At 45.5% G+C, this 16,244-nt stretch overlaps 1 protein-coding gene across 1 annotated transcript in view; it reads right to left on the minus strand.

The window, feature by feature from the left end:
• Nucleotides 1-16,244, minus strand: part of LOC115579770 (transient receptor potential cation channel subfamily M member 1) — a 30,943-nt gene that overhangs the window by 3,450 nt on the left and 11,249 nt on the right. Inside the window, exons 13-27 of the mRNA XM_030413437.1 lie at nt 9,607-9,657; nt 9,320-9,460; nt 8,895-8,924; nt 8,483-8,775; nt 8,101-8,329; nt 7,565-7,696; nt 7,349-7,486; nt 7,141-7,269; nt 6,804-7,055; nt 6,315-6,489; nt 5,578-5,598; nt 5,334-5,478; nt 5,026-5,228; nt 4,815-4,947; nt 4,115-4,491 (exon numbers count right to left, since the gene is read on the minus strand). Coding sequence (XP_030269297.1) covers nt 4,115-4,491; nt 4,815-4,947; nt 5,026-5,228; nt 5,334-5,478; nt 5,578-5,598; nt 6,315-6,489; nt 6,804-7,055; nt 7,141-7,269; nt 7,349-7,486; nt 7,565-7,696; nt 8,101-8,329; nt 8,483-8,775; nt 8,895-8,924; nt 9,320-9,460; nt 9,607-9,657 — 2,449 coding nt within the window. The remainder of the gene's footprint in view (nt 1-4,114; nt 4,492-4,814; nt 4,948-5,025; nt 5,229-5,333; nt 5,479-5,577; nt 5,599-6,314; nt 6,490-6,803; nt 7,056-7,140; nt 7,270-7,348; nt 7,487-7,564; nt 7,697-8,100; nt 8,330-8,482; nt 8,776-8,894; nt 8,925-9,319; nt 9,461-9,606; nt 9,658-16,244) is intronic.

Raw genomic sequence — 16,244 nt, forward strand, 5'->3', positions numbered from 1 at the left:
TTGTTAGAAAGTTTACTGGCATTTGTGTGTGGATCTGAAGACATTTGTGTGTGGAAATGAAGACATTTGTGTGTGGAAATGAAGACATTTGTGTGTGGAAATGAAGACATTTGTGTGTGGAAATGAAGACATTTGTGTGTGGAAATGAAGACATTTGTGTGTGGAAATGAAGACATTTGTGTGTGGATCTGAAGACATTTGTGTGTGGAAATGAAGACATTTGTGTGTGGATCTGAAGACATTTGTGTGTGGATCTGAAGACATTTGTGTGTGGATCTGAAGACATTTGTGTGTGGATCTGAAGACATTTGTGTGTGGATCTGAAGACATTTGTGTGTGGATCTGAAAACATTTGTGTGTGGATCTGAAGACATTTGTGTGTGGATCTGAAGACATTTGTGTGTGGATCTGAAGACATTTGTGTGTGGATCTGAAGACATTTGTGTGTGTGGATCTGAAGACATTTGTGTGTGGATCTGAAGACATTTGTGTGTGGATCTGAAGACATTTGTGTGTGGATCTGAAGACATTTGTGTGTGGAAATGAAGGCATTTGTGTGTGGATCAGCAAGGCGGAAAAGTAGTGCCAAAAGTCACGTGACAGTTTATTTTTTCATATTTGTAGAATTGTTTTTTGTACTTGAAAGATTTTAGTTTGTAATTGAAGGATATTTTTTTTGTACTTGATGTGTAAAACATGCTTTATTTGTTTCTGAAGCATGTTGTATTTCTTTGATAGGTACATTTCTTATTTGCAAAACAAAATCATTAGTTTTGTGAATCGTTGGGCGTGAGTAAAACATGTTTTGTGTGCGTGTGAGGTTTTGGCATGATTCTAACTCCATAGGTTTTTCTTCTGAAGTTGAACTGAAGATCAAAACTGTTTTGTAAATAACTCAAGCTGCTCTCCATTATTAATCAGGAGTCAGTCTGCACACCTGAATACGGTGGCCCTGAAGTGCAAATCACAATCACAAATCAGAAAACATGACAACAAATGAGAAAAGACACGACACTAACCAAACCAGAAAAGGTAGGTAGGCTGGGGCTGATTGGACTGGTCCGTCCTTAGAACCGGAGGGACAATGGTGTACATGTTTTCAAAGCATGAGTGCCGCCAGTGACGACTGTGATCAGAATGAGGATGGTAAAATGAATTAAGTAAATAATCAATGAATTCATTCCTTAAAGGTTGAATATGTAATATGCTTATTAAAAGCTATATTTTTTCTAAAATAATACATCCACGGGGCGTTTAGAGGGGCGCAGATTAAAAGTAATGCGTTTCCTTGAAAAATTATATTTAGTCTGAAATAAGTACTTTAAGAAATTTTGACGGGTTCGACAATGACTTCCTGTTTACATCGTACCAGCCAAATAGCGGCCAGCATTGTGGGTTACCAATATCGCAACCTCGGCACAGCTCGGCACAGCTCGGCTGACACGGTGCGTTATCTGTCCCAGCAGCTGAGTGACCGGAGAAGAGCAAAAACCAGAGTAAATATCGGTGAAGCATACGCTGGATGGACTCAGGTAAAGGATTTCCACGGCATCAAAACACACGCGGAAATGGCGAACTTTCTCCTGGATCGGTAAGCTAACTCGCTTGCTAACTTAGCTAACGATACCTGTCGGTCAAACTCCTCTGCTATACTTATTTTCATTATATCACGTTGATCCTTGATATGAGAATACTGATCGTGACCCATCGACCTCCACACCCAGTAAACAGAGGAAACGGAGGCGGCTCAATCCTCCTGCCCTGTCCAAACCTGGCAACCCGACCGCTGCAATCACCTTTTTGTTGTCGCGACTACGATCTTGAGACACTAGATGGCGGCATTCAGCTCATATTCCATATTCCACCTTTAAATGCTCAATCAATTAACTAATTAACTAATTAACTGATTAAATGAATTCATGTGAACTTGCAAATTGTGTTCATTGGTCGGTGCTGTTATTTTGAATTCTGTTCTTGGACTGCATTACCATCTACTGTATACAGGCACCACAACATCACGGGGGCTGGGCTGACCGGGCTCGACTGCAGTGAATTGTTGCGTCTTCTGTGCAGCCCTGCTTCTTTTACACTCGTCTTCAGCGTACGCAGTCTCATGTTTACGCTGTGAGTTGTCGACAGCATATCCAGTATTGCGTCATATCCATGTCCTGCATCAAAATATTCTTTAATAGCAGCACTTCGGCACCTCCTCCCAAACACTTCTTTGAGACAGGTCTGTTTTTTGATTGGCTCAGCTGACTGTAGGCTGTCCAAGTTGTTTCACTTGGAGGCTTTGCCAGTGTTGACGAGACGAGTTTGACACACATGTCCGAGGATGTCGGGCAAAAGAAAGGTGGAAGACATTAGCAGCTGTTTCACAAAGTGTATGTCACCCGAGGAAAATAGTCCCCCCTCATAGGCTAATGCTAATGAATGCAAAACATTGTCTCCAACCGTTTTCTCACTCTTGATGGTGATTGATTTGTTACTTTGTCAGGTGACAGAAGAAGCGACACAGCCGTCCCCTTTATCAGACAGGGTGGAGCGGCAGGGTCACAGCAGCAGGTGGACTTGAATAAGGACACGGCGGTTCATTTCATTTTAAGTGTTAGCTAGTTGTAATATAAAGAGCAGGCCTAGTGAATACTACTGATCTCCCTCGAGATTTGAGTCGTGCTGTGTCACTGTTCATAGCATCAATATTTTATTTATCAGGTGACAGAGGAGCCCCGGCCAGGTTGTAGCTCATGTAGGGAAAATTCAGGGCTACAGGTAAATTTGACATGGTGCTATACTAAATGTTTTACTGCATATGTTTGTCTGCTTAAGTACAGTAGGTAATTGCCTGGTTGTAGGCCTAGTTCAGGGAGAGGCCAGGTGGAGTTACAGGTGAGACCTCAACATAGACTATAACACTGTAATGTAATTAAAATGTACATTTGTTTATACACAAAATATAAAATGTGTAATTATTAACTTTAAAAATGTGATGTTGCCTGCCTGCATATTTTCACATGCAGTCATAGAGTGGTTCATTATATAATGCTGTCTGTTTCTAAGGAAACTTGTCCAGCTGTAGACAGCTGTTGCTAACTTATGTATAATGCAAAGTTTAATGCAGTGGGTTGCACTATAATGTAATGTAATGCACTATGACTGAAGTAAAGTTCAGACATCATTAGCCTCCTCGACTGTCATTAGTGTGATTACACAGTTTTTCTCCCCTGGCGGCGCGCGGTGGCGGGTGACTGGCCATGTCCCCACCAATGTCAAAATCAAACCTACCTACCTTTTCCAGTTTGGTTAATGTCATGTTTTCTGATTTGCTGTTGTGTTTTTTGATTTGTTGTTGTGTTTTCTGATTTGCTGTTGTGATTTGTACTTCAGGGCCACCGTACCTGAACAACACTGGCAGCAGTCAATGAAGATTAATCATGTCATCTAAAAACAACAGTCCTCTTTCTAGGCGCTGTATCGTAGTCAACTGGACTTTTCAGTTACTTGAAGACGTTTTAGCTCTCATCCGAGAGGCTTCTTCAGTTCTAACTAACTGGAGAGGAGTTGGCTGGCTTTTAAATTGTGTGGGAGTGTCCTTACAGAGTGTCCTTACAGAGGAGGTGGCCTAAGACATCACTCATCACCACCTGCAATGCTGTAATGAGTTCTCTCTCCAGACAGCTTAACAACCATTCACACCTGGGCTCACCTAGTCTTAGCAACCCACACAAAGGCAGGTTTGAGCAACGACCCACAAGTGGCCCTAAAGACTCTGAAACTCAGAGCTCATGTGTCCTTAATGACTCTGTAAGGACACTCCCACAGACTGTAAAGCCTGCAGCTCCTCCAGTTAGTCAGAAGTGAAGACACCTCTTGGATGAGAGGTGAAACGTCTTCAACAAACTGAAACTCTAACCCTAACACGTCCAGTTGCCTATGATACAGCACCTAGGTTTACCAGGACCTGGATGACTGAGAACCATCAGAACCACCAGAATCAGTCCTCTTTAGAACATATGATACCTGATTATTTGAAAGTAGAAAACATTATTATATTGATTGGGATGATTAATGTAACATGAAGTCGCTCTCTTGTTGTTGTATGCATGGCCTCTACCTGTTGTGTTTCCTCCCTCAGTGTTTCCTCCTCGTCTCTCTGGACTCAGTTGGGGTCTGCGGTCGTTTCCCTCCGTGTCTCCAGACATAGATGTCCTGTCGTCGTGCTCCAGCTGGTATCTGTACAGACTGTAACCGTCGGCGCTGTTGATGCTGCCGTGTCGCAGCAGAGAGGATGGCTCGCACACTGACGATCCTCTGGAGCGTGAGCGTGTCAGCTCAGCCCGGTCCACGCCCGCCATCTTCTCCAGAGCATTCATCATCCGGCCGGAGAACTCCTCCAGCTGAGCCAGGCGGAGGTCCACTGTCTGCAGGGAGGCCTTCATCGAGTGCTCCCTTTCATTCACCTCCTCCAACCTCATGAACATGTTCTCCACCCTGAACAGAGGTGAGATTGAGGACACATGACTCATGTTAGTGCTGCTGTCACTGTTCCCGGCACCCTTAACCCACCAACACACCACGTTTCTACAGTCCTAGTCTGGATTTAGTTTTTGCAATAAACCATATTATGTCTCAACACATGTGCCCTCTAAGAGCCGAGCAGCAGTGAAGTGGACAAAATAAAACCTCAAAATGCCTCTGAACTGGGCAACAGAGATTTTGACAGATTAAATCAGGAAACAGATGTTTAAAAAAGGGCGTGACAAATATTTATGGGTTTTTTTCTTGTAATCCTGACTGACGTCCTCCTGACTGACCTCTCAGATGTGACTCTGATCCTCTCGTTGTTGGACGACTGTTTCTCGTCATCTTTCTCTCTGAAGTATTCTTCCACACACTGCTCCTCGAACTCGTGCAGACTCTTCAGCTCGTCCGGACTCAGCACCAGCTCTGAGGACAAACAGAATGTGATCGCTTGTTTTTAAACAGGCATTACCGAAACGTAGTTTGAGCCGAGGATGATCTTACGGAGTCGTCTCTCGCGGTCGTCTTGATCTCCTTCTGGCCTCCGTCTGCAGCGGCAGCACAGCCTTTTGAGGACAATGTAGATGTGGGGGAAGACGATAAGGGGGGGGGGCAGGATAGGACGGTCGTGGAAGGTCATGATGAGCTGATAACGTTGGAACTTCCACACCTGGTTGGAGATGGACTTCACCTCAAAGAACGTGTTGCTGTGGAGAAGAAGAGGAGAATTTTCATCCTGTGATTCTGATCGTCTGTCCTCAGGTTACTTCTGACTCTACTGAGCCTGAGCTGAGACGTGCTGTAGCACTGACTTGAACACAGCAATGAGCAGGTTGACCAGCAGGATGTTGGCGACCAGCAGGTAACAGGCCATGATGGCGGGAGTGAGCCAGGCTCCAGGGATACAGGGAGGAAGCTTCTTCCCGTCTTCATCATACATATTGTCTCCACACGGAGCTGACACACAAACATCCCCACACTCAGTAAGAAATCAAGTGATGACATTCAAAAAAAATCTGAACTAGAAGGAAGAAAATATGGAGCTGAGATACTTACGATTGATTTCCATCGCATAAACTGTCGGTCAGTCGAAGGTAAAGAGACACAACGACATGAAGAGTCAGCGAAGATTCACGTTAGAAAAACATTCCAACATTAAAAACAGAGAGGAAAGAAAGATTAACTTAATGTCTTTAATTCTCAGCGTTCTGAGCTGAGTAAAGATCAGATAGAGATTCATCAATAAATTACATTAATATCTAGAACTCAGATATTTATTTAGATTATCTGCAAAAAAGCAGCAAAGATGAAGAATAAAGTTTAATTCATTATAGCAAAATTATTCAGATTCATTTCTCACAGTAAACGAACATTTCCACCTGTAGAAGACTTTTTTATTGATTATAATATAGATTTGTTTATAAATTAATCAAAAGATCATTTTATAGAAACACACTGTAAAAAAAATAACCATTCAGGAGAGAAAGTTGCTTCATGAACCTTTCTTTCATTCAAAAGCTTTTCTAAATCACTCTGTGACGAGAGGAGCAACAAGAGTTAATCACAATAAGAAGCAAACATTTCAAAGGGTGAAGAATGATGGGTTCTAACAGGTGAGTACTAACGGTTGAATCCTAATGGGTGAGTTAATAATGGTTGAGTTCTACTAGGTGCGTTCTATCGGGTGAGTTTTAATGGGTGAGTTTTAATGGGTGAGTTCTAATGGGTGAGGTTTAGTGGGTCAGGAAAAGCAGGTGTCTCACTGGAAGTCTTACTATGAACTCTAGTCTTACGGTCTATGGAGTCTGCAAACACCTCTCCGTAGATCATCCAGTACGGCATGTAGAAGATGTTTCGTGCCAGACGCCATGTTGGCTCCTCGTCCGGGTGGAGGATGGCCTGCCGAGCTACCCCAAAACTCATCAACACCACCAGCATGATGACCACGAAGTACAACATGTCAATCATCTGGAGGAGACACCAGATACAGACTGTTCATGGACCTGAGTTTGATTGTCATCAGCGATGGTTCAACACAAAGTCAGGGGTCTCTGGGGCGTTTAGTGACTCAGGGAAGACAAGGGAGGTGGAGGAGGACAGAGGGACTCAGAGTCTCTGGTGGATGCCAACTGTGGTCAGAGCCTAAACTGAAGTCAAACACTGTGGTGCCTCATTAGCTTGCGGCTGATGAACTGTCAGGTGTTCTGGAAACACACCTAACATGTGATGACATAGCATGTTAGCATTAGCTAGCTTGGTGCATGTTCCATACATGGTCGTACCATTTTCCCGATCATCATGACGTAGGGTCCCAGGTACTTGTTGACTCCGAAGATGTCGAGAACTCGGATGTACCAGAAGATGATGTCGACGCAGTAGATGACGCGTCCGTAGCCCATTGAGGGCTCATTCTGCAGCCGCAGCAGTAGACCGAGCAGGAAGACGGAGATGGCCACCAGGTCGGTGATGTTCCAGTATTCCTCCAGCCACACGTTGATCTTCTGCTTCAGCTTCCCCGGTTCAGACATCAGGATCTGACAACAGAGACCGACATCAGACCTGTTTAACATGTTTCTCATCATGTGACCTTCTGCTTCACTGACTCCAGGTGTGTCTCACCTGTCGGACTTTCTCCAGTCCCAGAGTGATGATGTAAGAGATGACGATCCACTCCTGCAGAGATGGCCATCGCTCCATCTTGACCAGGATGATGTAGTTATACAGCGCCAAGTACACCAGGTAAGAGATCTGACACAGACACAAATTATATTAGGACCCGATTAATCTCATCAGATCAAACTGATCACAGATGATTTTTTTAACACACCGTGTTGAACCAGAACTTGGTAAACGGGGCCGTGTAGAACTCGTAGATCTTCCTCCCGATGGGAGTCCTCCTGTGTTTCTTCTGCTCTTCTTCTTCGTCTCCTTTCTTTGACGTAGCGTCAACATTTGAGACGGCGTCCTGAAACAAACTCCTGGTCACTCAAACTGCTGTAAGTGAAACTGAAGCTGATGAAGCTGTTTGCTGTTAGTTTGGTACCTTGCTAGATTTGTTGTCGTCCTCTTTAGATTTTCCGTCCTCATTGTCTCTGGACGAATGATACGAAGCTTCGTCTCCCAGACGAAACTCCAGGAGGAGGATGGCTGGAGGGAAGATGATCCCTAAGATCACCTGGAGACCAATGAGGGTGACTCATCAGACAGCCTTTCAAAAGCGTGATACACCTCCACCTCTGTTCACCTCCCTGAAACCATTATCTGCATCTCCCTGCCGCCTCCACCTTCAACACCTGCACCTCCCTGACACCCCCACCTTTCTGAGACCTCAACCTGCACCTCCCTGAAACAATCACTGAAGCTGTTACAAGTTGAAGGATGTGTCTTCAGCATCATTTTGTGTTGAACTTATAATGAAACGTGTTCATTGGCTATGAACAGAGTGAAGTGTGTTGATGCTCTGGTCTGACAGATGTGTTACTCATTGTCTTTAAAGTTTTATAAATGTGGTAACAGATTGGATAAAAGGGAGTTAGAGACAGTAGAAACCTGTCCATCTCTCAGGTGTGTTGCTGGTACCTTGAGGCTGTTACTCTTGCCCATCCTTAGACAGCCCATCCACATGTCCGTCAGCAGCATCTGGCTGCAGGTGTGAGCGATGAAGTCTCTGTGTTTGGCGGCCACGGCCAGCTTCAGACAGGTGGAGTTACTCCAGTTCTTCAGCTCGTACGTCAGCAGCTTCATGGCCACCTGCTCGTCGTGTTTGTACGACTGATCGAGCAGCTCGTAGGCCAGCTGACCAAACTCCCTGCAGAGAAAATACACTCAGTCTACAGACACAGTAAAAGTACTGATACCACAGAGTACAAATGCTCTTTTACATCAGAACCAGACCTGGACTCTGGTTCTGATGTGGACACTCTGGTCTACAGTGGACTCTTACACGTTCTGTGTAACTCACTTGGAGTTGTTCTCCAGGTCCTGGTAGATGTCGTCCACCATTTCACTTTGGGACGACTCATGGGCCATGGCCTTGTATAGTTTACAGGCCACCAGGGCCTTGGCCATGGCCTCCTCCCCCCGCTGCCACAGGAACAGCGCCATCTTCTGACGCTTCATCAGCACAGCCCACACCATCAGCTCATGGAACGGGTACTGAAACCTGCTGACCTCGGGGTCGTCTACATCAATGTCCACCTCCTCCTCCTTCTTCTTGTTCTTCTTTCCTTTCCCCTTCGGTCGAGGCTCGTCGTCCTGCAGGACCACAGGACCATGACTCAACACTGACTCAACACTGACTCAGATACTGACTCAGATACTGATTATTATTGTCAGATTGTCTAAAGGTTTTAAAATGATGAGAAATAACAAACCTCCATCCCAAGAAGTTTCAGAGCTTTAGGCTGTATGAGACAATAAGACACATTTACATCAGAGTCACATGATCTTTACAAACAGCAGGAGTGGAGGCTGGATGTTGTACAACAATATCATCATACAGATGTAACTTCTGTGGTCATAAACACCACAGGAAGCATCACTGGACAGAAGACAGTAACTCGTTGATCATCCTCTCTGCTGCCATCTACTGGATTATCTGTAACATCACAGTGCCTAATCTGTCCTACTGTCTAATCTAACTGGATGAAGTGTTGCTGCAGTGTCGACTCCATATGTTCATGATCATTATGCATCACCACACTCTATATGTTCAGGATCATTATGCATCACCACACTCTATATGTTCCTGTTTATGGTCATTATATCTGATGATGATTTGTGATGCAGATTGTCTCACTCTCTTGAGGCCGTACAGGTTGTTGTACAGCGTCCTGAAGCTCTTCCTGGTGTAGTTGCAGCGATAAGCTCCCCCCATCAGGAACTCCAGCACCAGGCCAATATCAATTAACGTGATCTGATAATCTGGAGGAAGATTTCCCTGAAACACACATTTGTGCACCATTCATACATATGTTAATAAAACTGTGTTTTGTCTGATGATAATAGTTATGAAGTACATTTTTATTGTTAATGCATATCATAATAGAGTAATTTCTGGTGTTGCTTCAAAAACACCAAACTCACCTTTTTGACATCTCTGACCACAAAGTGCAGCGTGTTGGCCGGTCCCAACTTCTGCAACAGGACAGCAAACAAAGCAGAGGTCAGTCAAGCAACAACAACAACATCAACAACAACAACAACATCAACAACAACATCAACAACAACAACATCAACAACAATAAGAACAGCAGCAACAATAACAGAAACAAGAACAGCAGCAACAGTAACAACAGCAGTAACAACAACAACAGAAACAACAGCAGTAACAACAACAACAACAACAGAAACAACAACAACAACAACAACAACAAGAACAGCAGCAACAACAACAGAAACAAGAACAACAACAACAACAGCAGTAACAACAACAACAACATAAACAACAACAGCAGCAACAACAACAGCAGTAACAACAACAACAACAGAAACAACAACAGCAACAACAACAATAGGAGCAGCAACAACAGCAACAGCAACAACAACAGCAACAGCAACGACAGCAGTAACAACAACAACAACAACAGCAACAGCAACAACAGCAAGAACAACAACAGAAACAACAACAACAACAGCAGCAGCAGCAGCAACAACAACAACAACAGCAGCAACAACATCAACAACAGCAGTAACAACAGCAACAGCAGTAACAACAACAACAACAACAACAGAAACAACAACAGCAACAACATCAGCAGTAACAACAACAACAGCAGCAACAATAACAACAACAGAAACAACAACAACAACAGCAACAGCAGTAACAACAACAACAGCAGCAACAATAACAACAACAGAAACAACAACAATAAGAGCAGCAACAACAACAACAACAACAACAGAAACAACAACAGCAACAACATCAGCAGCAGCAACAATGGCAGGAAAATTAAAGGTTTCTACATGGAAAATTTTGTCATATATATTTTATCAGAGCCAAATCAAAGTCAGTTTTAAACAAAGCAGATGTAAATCAGGTGCACTCAGGTGGGTTCAGGTGGATTCTGTGGAAATATCATTGATAACAATTTGAAATCTGAAGCAAATTCTGAGGCGGCCTGTAGAAGAGGGCAGCAACGTTTTTACTTCCTGAGGAAGTGAAATGTTTTTTAACGTAGACAGAAAATTATATCTTTGTCTAACAAGTCCATCCATCCATCTATCTTCTTTTGCTTATCCGGGGCCGGTTCGCGGGGGCAGCTGTCTGAGCAGGGACGCCCAGACTTCCCTCTCCCCAGACACTTACTCCAGCTCTTCCGGGAGGATCCCAAGGCGTTTCCAGGCCAGCCAAGTGACATAGTCACGATACAGATGCCCGAGCCACCTCAGCTGGCTCCTCTCGATGTGGAGGAGCAGCGGCTCTACTCCGAGCTCCTCCCGGGTGACAGAGCTCTTCACCCTATCTCGAAGGGAGCGCCCCGCCAACCTGCGGAGGAAACTCATTTCGGCTGCTTGTATCCGGGATCTTATTCTTTTGGTCATGACCCAAAAGTTCATGGCCATAGGTGATTGTAGGAATATAGATTGACTGGTAAATCGAGAGCTTCACCTTTCGACTCAGCTCTCTCTTCACCACGACAGACCGATACAACGACCGCATTACTGCGGCCGCTGCGCCGATCAGCCTGTCAATCTCACGTTCCATCCTTCCCTCACTCGTGAACAAGACCCCAAGACACTTTAACTCCTCCACTTGAGGCAGGAGCTCTCCCCCAACCCGGAGGGAACAGGCCACTTTTTTCTGGTCGAGAACCATGGCCTTGGACTTGGAGGTGCGGATTCTCATTCCAGCCGCTTCACACTCGGCTGCAAACCGCCCCAGGACATGCTGGAGGTCCTGGCTCCAAGGAGCCAACAAGAAAACATCATCTGCAAAAAGCAGAAATGAGATCCAGTGGCTCCCTAACCAGATCCCCTCCAGCCCCAGACTGCGCCTAGAAATTCTGTCCATAAAAATAATGAACAGAATCGGTGACAAAGGGCAGCCCTGCCGGAGTCCAACATGCACTGGGAACAGGTCTGCCAATAGTGCGAACCAAGGTCTTGCTCTGGCCGTACAGGGACCTTCCTGCCCTTAGCAGAGGGCCTCCGTCCCTGTACTCCCGAAGCACCTCCTACAGAATGCCATGAAGGACATTGTCAAATGCCACCTCCAAGTCCACAAAGCACATGTGGACTGGTTGGGCAAACTCCCATGAACCCTCGAGCACCCTGCGGAGGGTATAGAGCTGGTCCAGTGTTCCACGGCCAGGACGAACACCGCATTGTTTCTCCTGAATCCATGGTTCAACTATCGGCTGAATTCTCCTCTCCAGTACCCTGGAATATACTTTGCCAGGGAGGCTGAGGAGTGTGATCCCCCGACACACCCTCCAGGTTCCCTTTTAGAATAGAGGGACCACCACCCACTGAGGAGCTTCCGAACTACCTCAGTGACTTCAGCTTGAATGATGGATGAATCAACCTTCCCCTGAGCCAGCCAGGCTCGATAGGACTCCCTCTTCATCTGACAGCATTCCTTACTTCCGGTGCCCACCACCAGGTTCGGGGGTTTGGTGACCTGAACACCAGGGACAAAAACCACCTGAGCCATATTGTGAGGGTGGCTGGTGTCCGGCAGACCCCCTGACGACTATCTTTGACCAGCAGGTCTGTATTAGACTGCACACACCAGTCCCTTTACTCTGAGGTTGAAACTCTTCCCTCAGGCCATAGTTTAGATTTCCCCAGTTCAAGTGCAGCAGGACTAAAAACTCCTGTGTTCCCTGTGCAATAATCTGCTTAATCTACACATGTAAAACACATTGTAGAGACTGTCTTGTTTTCTTATTGTGTGTAAATTCAATTCACAGGAAACATTGTTGTACTGTTTGTTTTTATTTATTTGCGTGTTTTTTTTATCTTGTGCCCCTGACTGAAGATATTAAGGAGTATCAGTATGTTAAGATAATGTGGTGAACTGTTTTTTAACTCAGAAATGATCATTTCATTATGTGGTTTAGTTTTTTTTTAATTATAGACTGTTCAGATTAATTTATGGCAAGTTTATAAAATGAAGACACAGTACGATCACATATCATACTGATTCTCATTAGCATGTCTGTCCTGTTGTAAACATATTAGTGAATTACTGTGGTTAATTTGATAATCTGTAGTTTTCATGTTGGATTACAGTGACAGTGTGAGCTGATGAGCAGCTGTGAGCAAACATCTGTTTCCCACTGTGTCTCTGCACATGAACAGATGGTCACATCCAGACGGCAGCAGAGAGCTTCGTCTGGCATTAAAGTGGCTGACATGTAGCTTTAAGGGCAGGATAAAGATTAGAGACAGCAGTGATATAACAGACATCACTGATGGCCGATAAGCTGCAGATCAACAGGTCAGTGTGAATACAGAGGTTAAAGCAGAAAGCTTTTGTTTCATAACTCTTCTTCACTGTGACAAGAGCAACGCTTCAGCTGCTGCACAAACAGTGTGGGCGTCCTGTGAACGTCACATCATCCACTAATCCACAACATCTCACGCATTCAATCAGCTGTTACCTAAAAGAATACGTGTCATAAGTGGAACACAAACAATTAATGAGTGAATGTGGAATGAACAGCCTCTTTATCTACACAGGCTGGACATCAACAGAGACAGCACGGTTCAGTCTTCTTACAAAACGTATGCTAAGCTAGGCTAACCTCACTGCAGCGCAGCACTGAGCACACAGTGTCGTCCAGCACGCATCATTCCTCCCATCTGTCAGATCTGCTTCACTCTGCCAGCTACTCCGTCTCAGCACTTTTACCCCACAAAATGAAGGTTTTACAATCCAGTGAACAGTTTCAGGTGAGGTCCTACACCTCATTTTACACATGTGAACGTATAAATAGATTTTATTATGCGCACATTGTTCACGTGGTTCGTTCATGGATTGTATAATGCCCTAACTCTACAGTATGAGATCTGAAGACACAGACTGCTGTGGTATTATGGTGTAATACTAAGGGATGCTTTTATTTTGAAATAGTGGGGGAGGATGTTGTTATGTTTGTGGGGGCAGCGCAGGAGGCTGTTCCGGAACACGAGTGAGTTCGGCTGTGGATAACCGAGTGGCTAATAAAAGACAGACTCCGAGTACGTCGTTGTCCGAACCTCTTTATAAGAATAACTTGACATGGTGTCAGAAGCTGGCGACTTCTAAGCGGAGAAAGTGAAAAAAAAAAAAAAAAAGACGGGGAAAGTGTATTGTTTTGGCGGAGAGTGGTAGATGAGCCGACAGAGATGGCGCAACCTACACCAACTGCTACATTCACTATACAACCTCCAGAGCCATTCGATTTTGCCAAGCCTCAAGAATGGGAGCGTTGGATTAGGAGATTCGACCGCTTTCGGCTTGCAAGCAACTTAAACGCAACGTCGGAAGAAAACCAGGTGAACACCTTAGTGTATTGCATGGGCGATGAAGCAGAAGATGTGCTAAAGGGGCTAACGCTAACTGCAGAGGCCAGGAAGACTTACAAGGATGTCAAGGACGGCTTTGATGCATTTTTTGTGCCTAAAAAGAATATAATATACGAAAGAGCCAAGTTCAATCAGCGTGTGCAACTGCCGGGAGAAACGGTGGATTCCTTCATCACAGCGCTGTATGGATTAGCCAAACATTGCAATTATGGACAGTTACAGAGCGAGCTGATTCGCGACAGGTTAGTGGTTGGGCTGAGAAACGTCGCTTTGTCAGAAAAGCTACAGCTAGACGGGGACTTAACTCTTGAAACTGCAATAGCCAAGACAAGGCAGTCTGAAGAAGTTAGACGACAGCAGTCTGATTTAAGAGGAGAAAATGGCAGTGCCGACAAATGCTCCAATGTTGATGCTGTGCATGCTAAAAGCTACATAAACCCCAGATTTCCTTCCAAGCCTCAGCCTCAGACACAAACACCAGGCAAATACAAACCTAATGCACGCCCACAGCAAGGTTCAAGAGCCTGCTATAGATGCGGAAAAGTGCCCTCACATGGAAAATTTGAATGCTCTGCTACAGATGCTGTGTGCCACAACTGTGGAAAAAATGGACATTATGGCAAAGTGTGCAGAAGCAGTACTAAATCTCTGAATGCTGTCACTACAGAAGAGGAAGAAGAGAGTTTTTTCCTGGGAACCATGGATGCTGGAAAAGACCCATGGACAGTGCAGCTTCAAGTGAGACAAAAGAAAGTGTGCTATAAAATAGACACTGGGGCCGATGTGACTGCCCTGCCAGCCGAGGTGTACCATGACATTACTGGGGGGGCTGATGTGAAGCGCCTGGCAGCGTCAACACGCCCATTGTTTGGGCCAGGTGGTAATGTCCTCTCTGTCCTAGGTGTAGCCAAAGAAACACTGCGCAGAGGCAAAAAGACGGCCACAGAGGACATTTATGTTGTAAAAGATCTGCACGCCGCACTGCTGGGAAGGCCTGCCATAGAACAACTCCAGCTTGTGAGCAGGGTTGACAGCATCACCATGGAGTCGTTGAAACAGCAGTATCCGAAGCTGTGTCGCGGCCTGGGTTGTGTTCAGCGGCCTTACGCTATTAGATTAAAGCCAGAGGCTGTGCCCTTCTCTCTTCACACACCACGCAGAGTCCCTCTGCCGCTTATGGGCAAAGTGAAGGCGGAGATAGAGCGTATGGAGAAGATGGGCGTAATCTCCAAGATTGAGGAGCCAACTGACTGGTGCGCCGGGATGGTGGTGGTGCCGAAAAAAGCAGGTACTGTCCGCATTTGTGTGGATTTCACAAAGATGAATGAATCAGTATGCAGAGAAAAGTTTATCCTGCCTTCTGTCGAGCACACTCTGGGCATGCTAGCGGGCGCAACAGTATTCAGCAAGTTAGATGCCAATATGGGCTTTTGGCAAATACCACTGACAAAAGAGTCTGCCAAATACACCACCTTCATCACGCCTTTCGGGCGCTACTATTTTAACCGACTACCCTTCGGCATAGCTTCAGCCCCAGAGCACTTTCAAAGGATGATGACGACAGAAGTGACCGGTGGCCTGGATGGGGTACTGTGTCACATGGACAACATCTTGGTCTGGGGACAGACGCAGGACGAGCATGATGAGCGGCTGCATGCGGTGCTAGAGAGGACACAAAAGGCCGGCATTACACTCAACATGGACAAATGTGAGCTCACACGTCACACAGTCAGATTCCTTGGTCATGTGATTTCAGCAGATGGTGTGAGGCCAGATCCAGAGAAGACGAGAGCTGTTCAAGACATGGAGGCACCCAAAAATGTCAGCGAACTCAGGAGTTTCCTTGGCATGGTCAATCAGCTAGGCCGTTTCTTGCCTAGCCTGGCTGAAAAAGATAAAGTCTTGCGAGACTTGCTGTCCAAGAAGAACCACTGGTACTGGGGAACAGAGCAGCGGGCCGCCTTTGATCAGTTAAAAACAGAGCTGTCATCCACACCAGTCCTTGCACTATACAACCCAAACAGTGCACTAAAAATCTCTGCTGATGCCTCTTCATTTGGCTTGGGGGCAGTCCTGCTGCAGAAGAGCGATGCTGGGTGGTCACCTGTGGCATATGCGTCCCGGTCAATGACGCCAACTGAGCAGCGCTATGCTCAAGTAGAGAAGGAGGCATTGGCTGCAACTTGGGCTTGTGAGAGGTTCAGCTGTTT

The sequence above is a fragment of the Sparus aurata genome, chromosome 4, assembly GCF_900880675.1.
Source record: "Sparus aurata chromosome 4, fSpaAur1.1, whole genome shotgun sequence".
Classification (NCBI taxonomy): Eukaryota; Metazoa; Chordata; class Actinopteri; order Spariformes; family Sparidae; genus Sparus; species Sparus aurata.